The 11,972-nt window shown below is 49.5% G+C and overlaps 1 protein-coding gene across 1 annotated transcript in view; it reads right to left on the bottom strand.

Annotated features, from left to right (window-relative positions):
• The window catches only part of WISP1 (WNT1 inducible signaling pathway protein 1), a 34,372-nt gene that overhangs the window by 13,405 nt on the left and 8,995 nt on the right, over window positions 1-11,972 (bottom strand). Inside the window, exon 2 of the mRNA XM_006830845.1 lies at window positions 872-1,151. Within this exon, the coding sequence (XP_006830908.1) occupies window positions 872-1,151 (280 nt within the window). The remainder of the gene's footprint in view (window positions 1-871; window positions 1,152-11,972) is intronic.

Here is an 11,972-nt window from a genome sequence, read left to right as displayed (position 1 = left end):
CAACAACAACAATATTGCAAACAGGAGCCCTGGTGGCACCGTGGGTTAAGCACTGGGCTGTTGACTGAAAGGTCAGCAGTTCAAACCCACCAGTAACTCCATGGGAGCAAGATGAAACAGTCTACTTCGGAGCAGTTCTACTCTGTCCTCACGGGGCAGCTGCGATTCAAAATCATCTCAATGGCAGTGGGTTCATATTGGAATCACTGAGTAATGAATGTATAGTAAAATATTATGACCAGGGTATTTATAAGCTAGGGGAGAACAGATGGTAGTGAGGAACTAAGTCATCAGCTATCAAAAAGAACGCTAATAGGTGATACAAATTTGGTATATTTTTCCAATCAAGATATAGCAGAACACGGATATGCCAGAAGAAATAGCTCAGCGTTTCAAGCCACTGAAATAACTGGAGGAGGTGGAGTGGGGGGTGGAGTGGGGGCTGGGATGGCTGGACGCTGCTGGTCTGCTTCATTCAAGGTTTCTTCCTTCTTTTTTAAAATTTGTATTCATAATATTGTATCTATAATACTATTAAAATGTCTGCAGCTCTGAAGTGCCCTATAATTACCGGCATTGGACAAAAGGCCACTAAGAACAAAACCAGGCCGAGGTCTCTATCTGGCTGTTCCCTCTCCCCCTGGGGACAGTAAGGATGTGCCCAGAGGACTGAGAGATGAGCAGCGGGCAAAGTTGTGGAGTCAGAAAGAGTGCAGCTATCTCTCCAGCCCCAGACTCAGCTGAGGTGGGGAGCGTTTAGCAAAACCAAAATGTGTCCAAGGGAAGATCTGGGGGTGTTCCACAGGAGGGGGCCTGGGCCAGAACTGCGAGTGCTGGGGGCTGGCTGGAAGGCATGGAGGGTCTCACTTACGTGCACACACTCCTATTGCGTACCTCGGGCGGTCCCTGCTGTAGTCACAGTAGAGACCCCGGTGGGGATCACAGATGGCGGCCTCTGTGCAATTATCCCCAAGCTGTTGGGCACAGGTCTTACAGCACTCACAACCGTCCGTGACGAGGCTGACCCCCAGCGGGCAGCGAGGCGGGGACAGCGGGCATTCGCAGGGCCACTTGCAGAACTGGGGGCGCAAGAATGTGTCCTCCAGCGGTGTCGGGGTGAAGGCCATGGCTGTGGGGGCAGAAGACTGGGCCTGCAAGGAGAATGATAGTGGTGAGGAGGGCTGGCTGGTTCCAAAGCCCAGGGAGCCCATCTTCCTGGCCTTCTAGACATTTCCACAGAGGAATCACCATTAATTCTCATCATTTATTGTAGTTATGTTTTACGAGGAAGCTTCCAAAGTTCATGAAGAAGTGGAATGGAAAATGTCCACCAACTCTTTGAAGTCCGCATCATATAAATCCACTGCGAACACTGAGTTAGCAAATATTGAACCATTGCACGTCTCAACATTTTTATGAACCAATCAACATAAGCTTGTTCTAGATTTTTCTGTTTAAAGACACCTCACTTACTACATACGGCTGATTCACGAACATGGACCCATGACCACGGTACTATCCCTTATGCTTGAATGAAGCTCATCCACCACACGTATTTTCTACGTAAGGCCTGAGGGTCTTCTTGGGGAGACCACAACCTTGAGAGCAGTGTGGAGCAGTTCTACTATGCATGCCTGGGGTCACATGGAGTCAGAATCAACTTGCTGGCAATTAGCACCCGTGTGTTCTATAAAGTCACTGCAAACACTGAGCTAGTGTACACAAAACCACTGCTCCGGGGGAAATGCAGGAGTAGGTGCCTGAGAGTCTGTGGTCACAACATTTCCACCAGCCAGTCAGTACAGAACCTTCTAGTATGTGTGTTTCTGTTGTCGTTAAGTGCCGCAAGTCAAGTCGGTTCCAACTCATAGCGACCCTGTATAGGGTTTCCAAGGAGCAGCTGGTGGGTTTGAACTGCCACCCTTGGGGTTCTCAGTCCAGTGCTGATCCTGCAGTGCCACACCAGGTTCTGTGGTTCTGTTTTGAGATACCTTATTTAATCTACATCGTTGATTCGTTAACATTGTACTCACAGGCCACAGCAAACTGCTAACAGAGTGAAGCTTGTCCACCACGGTTTTCCCTGTGAGGCACATGGCAGCCTCTTGGCATTATGAACACCAGACAGCACTTCTGCACTATGCTTTGGGGGCCTGGTTCAAAAAGCGAAATCACCACCAACAAGTGCAAAGATGCAAAAGATGTGGCATTAAGGGAGCCCTGGGGTGGCGCTGTAGGAGAAGCACCAGACTGCTAACCACAAGGTTGGCTGTTCAAACCCACCAGCCGCTCCTCAGAAACCCTCGACAGGAACCAACTCAATGGCACTAAACGAGAGGTGGTGTACAGAAGGGACTCTTGGGTACAGTACGAGAGCTGGAACAAGAAGACACATATCGCCTGGTTCAACCTTGATTAGGAACATGTGTGTTGTCAGCCAACTCCAGTCTTCTTTATGCTTATAAATGACCTGAACCCCACTATTGGTAAGTGAGGGGCTCTGATTCTACAGACTCTTGTACTTCTTTATGTCTGCTTCCTTGTCATCCCCACCATCCCGGAAGATTGAGTCATTTTGTGGAGCAGGGAGGTGAAACTCTGAACACCAGCTCACTGCCATTCCTACTTCTTCTTAAGGGTCCTCAAGACCTCTCTGGACAAGAAGTCTCTGATCGTCAGTGCATTTTGGCCAGCTGAGCAGTTTTCTCTGGGAAGGGCTGGAGTGATGTGGTAGTAGGTATGTGCTGATGACCGTGGTCTCCCCCTCCAGACCCCCCACCTGTACCCAGTATCCTCATTCCCATCCCAGCCAACAGGTAGGTCTTTATCTGGGCATATGTGACAGATATGACAATGCATCAGCCCAGAATGGAAAATAAGGCTCGAAGAGCATCCCAGTCCTGAAAAACGGGCCGACGGAGACCTCTGGAGTGTCTGTGCTTATAAGAGGGGCCCTGGTGGTGCATTGGTTAAGCACACAGCAGTCCAAACTCACCAGCCACCCCTCAGAAGAAAGATGTGGTTGTCTGCTTCCGTAAAGGTTCACAGTATTGGAAACCCTATGGCCCCAGAGGAGGCCCCTGAACATCAGGCATGGAGGCCTCTGCTCAGCCAGCAAAGTTACAGCTGCATGCATGGTTTAGGGGAGAAGAAGTGGGGAGAGGTGCTCCGGGTAAGGTGCTACCTCAGTAGGACTCTTGGCTCTGGCCTGGCACATAGTTAAGTGTATGAATATTCATTCAACAAACACAGGACTCTGGAAAGTTAGACAGGAAACCCCTGGCTGGGTGCTGTTATCACCTCTGGGCACTCGGTTCCTGAGTGGTGCAAACAGTTAATCGACTCACAGCTAAACCTAAAGGTTCAAGTCTTCTCAGGGGCACCTCAGAAGGATTCAGTCATGGAAAACACTGTGGAGCACAGTTAGACTCTGGCACATGTACACGGGGCTCACCATGAGTGGGAACTAACTGGCAGCAGCTGGCCAGGCATGGCATCTGGGCCTCAGTCATCTCCTCAGGCTTCCCTACCTCAAGGACTTTGTCATGCATTTTCCAGTGACATAAATGCTGTTCCCACCACTCTGCACACATGCTCTGTACCCTTCAAGCCTTACAAACCCCATCCCTGAAGAGGAATTTCCTCGCCCCAAATCACCCTTCCGTGTGTCTGAGTTTCCTCCCTGTCACTACGGAATTAGCAATTAGACAGAACATGTGTATGTGTGTTTCAGGGGGGGGGGGGGGGGAGTAGGGACCTCTGTGAAGACAGGGCAGGCAGAGTCCATCCAGCTCCCTGCTGTCCCCAGTAGGTCCAGAGCAGGAAGTCTGTGGGGCCTGGCGCCTATTCTTGCTTACCTCCTTCCTACCCCATCCTGTCCTCATTGGGGACCCAGGGGACTTCTCTGGGAGGACAGAGATGGAAACCCAGGCTAGTTGAAAGATTTGTGGCTGCAGCCACCCCCAGGGTGCACGACCTGCCTTGGGCAATGTGCCAGGGAGCAAAGGACTCCCTGGGATTTGGTAGTTCTTGCCTGAGATTGCCTGGAAGGCATGAATGTGCCCTTGTTTGCTTTTCCTCAAAACACAGCACAAGGAAACCCCAAATCAACAATCAAAAGCAAATATGCGTACAGACACTCACCCAGCCCCCAGAGAGACTCTTCCTTGTCAGGGTGTGACAAGGGTAGACCCCCAGCTTTGTGAGCACCCGCCCTCAAGACAAACTCTTGGCCTCACCTCCAGGAAGCCTTCCTTATTGTTCCCAGGTCATGTCAAAGGGGCTGCCTCCTGTGACACCCATCATGCCTTGCACATCCCTCTAGCTGCTGTCTGACTGACCTGCATACAGCATATATACCCAGCACATAGCACACAGCTCATAAACTTCCTGTCTGAATGGCTGGACGTGTGTTTGTTGCCTGGAAAGTTTGTAGGTACCATCTTTTTAATCGGGGAAGTTCAGTTCTTTGAGAGCTGGACCGTCTCCTCTCAGCATTGGGCTAGTGAGGGGGTTAAAAAAAGACCATTGGAAGCAGGGCTTGGAGCCAGGTGGAAGTGGGTTCCAATCCCAGTTTTGACTCATGCTCTCTGTGTGGTCTTGCGCAGACTTTCTACCATTTCTGAGCCTCATCTGTGCCGTTGTTGCTGATAAGTGCTGTTGAGTCGGTTCTGACTCACAGTGAACCTGCATAGGATTTCCGAGGAGCGGCTGGTGGGTTTGAATTGCCAACTTTGTGGCTAGTAGTCCAGTCGCTAGGGTTGTGATAATGTCCACTTATGGAGCTACTGAATGAAGGGACATTGCTGTTGTTAGATATCATAGGTTCTGACTCATAGCAACTCATTGTCCACCTGAGAAAAGCTGCCCATCACACACACACACACACACACACACACACACAGCTGTGTTACTGTAAGCACCTCGTTGCTGCCACATTATGATATGGAAGCACCAGCTTAGGGTTAAGTACAAGACACTCCAAAGCACAACTCCACTAGTAGAACTGTGCTTCTCCCTCCTCCCCACTTTCTCCATCCTCACCCCTCACCCTGTAGTCTAGTACTGAACTGTGGGTCTGGATACCTGGAGCGAGCTAGAAACAGTTGTAACCTGGTGGGTGCCCCCCACGTGGTCACCATGCACTGCCCCAGAGTGATGGCTCCTGAGTGAGGTTCCACAGCATGGAATCTGTGAAGGGGGCCACAGCAGGGTCTCCTGGGAAGAAGGAATGAGGGGCAGACTGAGCCAAACCTTGGCTGTTGGCACCACCTAGTGGTGAGAGAGCTCCAGCCCTTGGTTCAGGGAAGAGGGCCCTCAAAAAGTCTGTGGTGGTGGGAACCTCAGGGCCCTCCCTGGTGTGAATTCCCTCCAGGTGCCAGGACCTGAGAACCCTGGATTGGATGCTGTGTGGCCTCTCTGAACCTGGGCTTCCTTGACCAGTACTGACCCTCAGAGCCACCAGTAAGTCAAGACTCCATGATGGTCAGTGAATGAGTTCTCTGTCTGTCTGTCTGTTTGTCTGTCTCTCTCACACACAGGACATCAGCCATGTTACATGACCAGAATGACCAGTCTGCCAGGCTCTGCCTTGGTAAACAGCTGTTGTCACCAGGTTTTCTTTCTTTTCAGAAGGAGTTGGGAGATGTCTCAGCTTCTCTTTACCTGGCCACTCACTTATGAAGAGAACGGAATTCCTAAGGTGCCCTACCTCCCTTTGCTCCTCTGCCTAGAGCCATACATGAGTGCACTTCACCCTGCCCTGCAGGGGGCATGGGGGGGCAGTGGGGTGGGACTAGGGATGAGGGAGGAGAGGGGGCATTGAAGGGAAGGGAGGAGGGGGACTCTTGGAGTGAGGCAGGAGCCAGGGGCACTGGGGTAAGGGAGGTGTGAGGGGCTACTGCTGAGTGTTTTATCAGTGCATTATGGGAGCACATCTCCACACTCAGACTGTGGGCCAGAGCTGTGGCTGTACAGGTTACCTGCCTTCACACACACACCTGTCCACCACCCACCTACTCAGGTGTGACTATTTCCTGTGGTCCAATGTCCAGCCAGTGGTACCCATCAGGGTCTTCACAGCATGACCTTCTCTTGGTTGGAAATGCAAATGCATACGGTTCTTTGTTTTCAGACTCAAATCACTGGACCTGTCCCTACCTAAGTAGGAGGTATCAGTTTTAACTCTTAAAGCAGAAACAGAGCTGAGTTGCTGAAAGGTGAAGATATGCAGGAGTCCCAGAGATGAGGAAACCCTGCATCTGAGCAGGTGAGGCACCTCCCTGGGCCCTGGAACCCCATAAAGGTCTTACCAGGCTCCCTTTGCTTTGAGGGTTGGAGTTGGTTCCTGTTTTCCCATCACAGGCAGGAGCCTGCCCAAGCCTTCCACAGGACCTACTGCCCTTAAACCCACCATGAACAGCCAGAACCGGTAACTGTGCCCACTTTACAGATGGAGATACTGATCTTCTAATGTAGGGCTGACATCATTTCCCAACAGCAGAAGCTAACAAAAGGAAAGGAAAGTGAAACCAGAAAGTGAGGGGTGTGTTCTCTAGGGAGCTCAGAGGAAGGAAGATGCAGGGCACTTCTCTGCTTCAAGCCTGGTTTCCCAGGGGCTCTGGAACGGGATACCTTCAGACAGAACTGTGTTTATGGGAGTACCAGAGGCTTCCCTGGGCAGGATGCCTGTCCCTGATCACACCCCACTCACACCCAGCCAGTGTCTCTCCTCTGAGGTTCCCACCTAACAATCCAGCTCAATGAATCAAAACCTGTGTGCGCCCAAACCCTGCTGCATGTGATACCAACCTGGGTTTCCAAGGCTGTGAATCTTTACCACAGAAGACTGCCATAACCTATTCCCCAAAGTGGATTCCACTCACAGGCATTTTGTTTACAGCCAAGTATGTTAACCACACTGCTACCAGGGCACCTTTGGTAACCATTAGCCAAAATCAAAACCAGGAAGCAATAGGGCCAGGCCAGCGGATGGGACACTGACCTGTACATACTCATGTGCACAGACTACTGGGAAGCTGTAATGGATTTTCCAGCCCCTTCCATCAGTGCAAACCCTGTAAAACAAATCAGTGCAAACCCTGATTGCAAAGCCCCTGATGCATGTGCAAAGTATTATTTCCATTTCAGAGGACAGAACTGAGGCTGAGTGAGATTTAGGACTTGTTCAAAGTCTCTCAGTTGAGAAGTGGCTCATGACCCCAGTGAGTCCTCACTCTTACTCACCTTGCATGCCCTATCAGCCCTTCATTTCCATCTTTCAGCCCCATCAGACAGGCACGAGGAACTCTCTAGTTCCAGGTGCTTAAGGCACATGCTCCCCCACAGGAAGTACACACGCTACAGGGTTGTCCGAAGGCTCAGAAGAGTTCCAGGGACAGGCTGCTCCTTCCCGCTTTTCAGGGGTCTGGCATGGCATCTGGCACACCTTGGGCAGGTCTGAGGGAACAGTACAGATGCACAGAGATACTGACGTTTGCAGCTCTGGACTCATCTCTGGGTCTGAGAGGCTGCACCCAGCGAATCCACTAGGGGGCAGGGTTAGGCAGGAATGACCACAGCCAGCCTAGCTGGGTCCCTGGGATTCTTGGGAAAGGCTTGCCCTGCCTGAAACAGTTTCTGTTCAAGACTTTGTTGAAAAGAGAGGCCCTGGGGTTGGGGTGGCAATACTGCTATGCGGATTCTGGGTTGGCACCCAGGCCTGCAGGACCCTACTGACACACTACCCTCAACTGTGTGGACACGTTTCTCAGGGCAACTGACTTGGTTAACACCCAGTTTTGAAGTCCCTCCTTGGGTCTGGGTTCCCACATTCTGGTCCCCAACAGGGCTACTGTTTTCAGGTGGGAACTTGGAGAATGGTTCTGATTGGGCTTTCTTTACAGATGGCCTGAGACCAGTGTTTGTTGGACTAGGCTCGGTCCAGCACCCTCCTCGCCACAGTGCTGGAAGGCAGGGAGGCTTCTGTAGAATGAAGGTCCTAGATGGATTCAGTGTTGGCCAGGTTGCACATTATGGAATGTAGAAGGGCTTTGAGATTGTCTACTAACTGGCTTTATAAACATTCAGCTGTGACCTTCAATGGTGGAAGCAGGTTTCTTTTTATGGAGAGGGTAGAATGGGTCAAGAAGTCAGAGTTCTTTCCGAATAATGAGCCTCACTTGATTGGGTCTTTCCTCACCCATTCATTTATTCATGCCTTCATTCATTCATTCATTCATTCATCAGATACATGTACACATCCACCGAGCTCTCAGCACAGTGTTTGGTGCTAAGGAGAACACCTCAGGGTGTGTCTAAGGAGAGGACGTCTGAAGAGAAAGGCGGAGAAAGCAAGAGTGGACAACTACAGCCCACGGCTGTGGTCAGCCCAAGGGATGTTTTTGTAAGATCCAAGAATGGTCTTTACATTTTTAAAGGGTTGTTATAAAAGAAGCAGAATATGTAAAGCAAACCCTGTCACATATTGCCCACAAAGCCCAAAATAGTTACTATCCAACCCTTTTAATAAGGAGCTTCAAAAAGTTTGTGGGAAAATGCAATGAAAAGATAATGGAATTTTTCCATAAACTTTTTTGAAATCCTCTAGTGTAGAAACAGAGGAGCTCTGGTAGTTTAGTGGTTACAAGTCAGGCTGCTAACCTCACAGTCAGCAGTCCGAAACTACCAGACTTTCTGCTCCAGTAAAGATTTACAGCCTCGGAAACCCTATACAGGTTCATTATGAGTGGGAACCGACTCCATGGCACATAACCACCACCACCATCAGTGTAGAAACAGGTTATGTGCTGGATTGCAAGATCTGTTTGGACCACAAAGTTGGCAGTTTCAAGTTTACCAGCAGCTCCTCGGAAACCCTATACAGGGTGACTATGAGTTGAAACTAACTTGACGGCATATAACAATAACAACAGCAAAGCCAAGGTCAGCAAATGTTTTGTACACTGTGGGTTTGAACTGCCAACTTATAGCGACTCTGTATAGGGTTTCCAAGGGGTGACTGGTGAGTTTGAACCACTGACCTTGTAGTTCAAATCAACCTTGAGGCCCAGTGCTTTATTCCACAGTGCCAGTCACGTATAACCAACCACAATCATGACTGTTGTCACTGTTGTTGTGAAGTGCCATCGAGTCGGTTCTGACCCATAGTAACCTTATATAGGGTTTCCCAGAAGCAGCTGGTGAGTTTGAACTGCCAATCTTGCAGTTTAAACTGACCTTGCAGTCTAGTGCTTATCCTACAGTGCCACACAAGGACTCATATATATGTGTGTGTGTGTGTTTGTATTTATGTCCCACAGATATCTAAGAGTTTGAAAGAGGATGTTTATACACGAATAACCACAGGGAGGAAGCAGGCCAAGTAATGCTGTATGGAGGGGATTGTAATCTTTGAAATGAAACAAAGTGTATGTTTTATTGAATGTAAAACAAAATATAAAAAAGTTAATAATATTGCCATAAACCCTCACTCAATTCACAATAAGATAAAAAGAAACAGTTGAATGACTGTATCTTTTGCTGGGTCTAGCTTCCACAGCGATAAAACATTAACGTATAAAAACCAAAGATGGTCTGTGGTTCCGGAGTGAGCTCATGGGCCAACGGAGCCCCCCTGCCCCCACCCCATGAATGTAGCCATGGCCATGAGCTGAGGATTTGGTGGGAGCCAGTTCAGACATCAAAGCTAGTCTCCTCATTTTCCAGATGAGGCAATGCGCTCAGAGATGGCAAGGGACTTACCTCAAGTCTCATAGTAATGAGAGATGGTCCCTTGCCTTCTAGCTATCTGGAGGCCCTGGATGGTGCTCAGCTGATAACCAAAAGATCAGAACCTGAGTCCACTCAGGGGTACCACAGAAGAAAGTTCTGGGACATCAGTCATTGAGACCCTATGGAGCACAATTCTACTCTGATACACATCGAGTCATCATAACTTGGACTCAACTCACTGCCAACTGGTTACTGGTTTAGCAATATGGGTTCCCCCCAGTGCTGGGGTCTGATTCCCTGCACCCTCAGATGATTCTTCTACCCTTCGACCATCACCCCGATGCCAATGCACTGCACTGCATACTGTCTTCACTCCCAGACTCCACGCAAGACCCCAGAGAGATCATTGTGGGATCTAATTTCCTCTCACCCCCACTCCACACTGGGTCTAGAACATCCACCAAGAACACTCCAATCTCAACTTGTTTCAGGATTGGGAATCTGGGAGGTGGCATTGGGTGGGTAGATTTTATTCCTTTTAGCTGGAATATCCATTCACGTTCTGAGGGGCTCATTATTTCTCTCTGAGTCAGCAGACTATCTGTACTGGAGGGAGGCAGGGTCTACCCAATACAGTGGTTTTCTAAATCAAGTGTGCAAGAGAACCCTCGGGGAGTAGGTGGGCATGCAGCTGCCTGGAGCTGCCCTGGAAGTCAGGCCCGGGAATGGGCATTTTCCCTTTTGCATTTCCCCCTAAACCTGAGTCCTCACTATTCATTCTTACTCACTAATGATCCGTCTTCCACATGCCTTTCACCCATGACTGGAACAGAGCTGACCGGTTCCTGGGTACCAGCAGATAATGTGTTCAGCTGCTGACTGATAATGGAAAGGTTGTAGGTTCGAGTCCATCTGGAAGGGCTTTAGAAGAAAGACCTAGTAGTAATATAGTCCCCAAAAGTCAGCCATGGAAAACCCTACAAGAGCACACACAGTTCTACCCTGATACCTATGGGGTCGGCAAGAGCAGGGTCTACAGGACAGCAGCTGTTGTTTCCTTAGAAACAGGAAGGCCTGTCTGACCACACTGTTACCACAGAAGACATGAGTGGGTGGGCTGTGACAATCACTGCTAGCTTACCAGGAGTCTCTCATCCTGACTCAGGTTTGTGGGACAGTCTCATCCACCATCAATAGCAGCAGTTTCTTTCTCCTGTGGGGTGAGTGGTCACTGACCCCTCTGTAAATATGCTGGGCAGATGGCCCCGGATGTGGAGCCCAGCTCCGAGCCCACCACAGTCCCTCATCCCATTCCCACCCCTGCCCCCAGTGCTGAGCTTGGGTCTGGAGAAACTCACTGGCTCCGACCCACTCAAGTTGGGATTCTCCTGCTATTGGACAATGGTGAACGCTCTCCCTTGGAAGTATCTGGGGTTTATCTCCACCTCATGCTTTCATCCTCACTACAAGCCCAAACAGTATTTGCAGATGAGGAAACCATCTCAGAAAGGCTAGGCTTCTTGGCTGAGGTTACATAGCTCATACATGGAGGGGCAGAGCTTAGCACCTTCAGTGACGTTCCTTCGCCTCCGGTGCTCTTCCTGTGGGTTCACTCATGCACTGTCTCATGAAATACACTTTTGTTATTAGTTGCCATCAAGTTGGCCCCCAACTCCCAGTGACCCCCTGCACAGTGGAACAAACGCTGCCTGGTACCTGCCATCCCCGTGAGTGGTTGCGGAGTCAACCATTGTGGTCCATAGGGTTTTCACTGGTGAAGCGTCAGAGGTTGGTTGCCAAGCCTTTCTTCCTACTCTTAGTCTGGAAGCTCCACTGAAATGCACTGAGCATCATAGCAACAAGTCAGCCTCCACTGACAGAGAGGTGATGGCTGCCCATGAGATCCATCAATGGGACTTGAACCCACTTCCTGCACGGAAGATTAGGATTCTACCACTGAAACAACTTATGAATGGTAAACAGCCATACAAAAATTTTTGTTTTCTAGTAGCCATGTTAAGAAGATAAAAAGAAACAGCTATAATTTATTTTAATAACGTATCTTTTTTTAAACTCAATATAAGGGAGAGCTGGTGGCACAATGATTAAACACTCGCCTACTAATGGAATTATTGAATGACGCAGAAAGCATCAAGAGAAGATGGAAGGAATACACAGAGTCATTGTACCAAAAGGAAATGATTAATATTCAACCATTTCAAGAGGTAGCATATGATCAA

The sequence above is a fragment of the Chrysochloris asiatica genome, unplaced genomic scaffold, assembly GCF_000296735.1.
Source record: "Chrysochloris asiatica unplaced genomic scaffold, ChrAsi1.0 scaffold00001, whole genome shotgun sequence".
NCBI classification, from domain to species: domain Eukaryota; kingdom Metazoa; phylum Chordata; class Mammalia; order Afrosoricida; family Chrysochloridae; genus Chrysochloris; species Chrysochloris asiatica.
The sequence above is the reverse complement of the archived record's forward strand: the minus strand, read 5'-3'. Positions and strand labels throughout refer to the sequence as shown.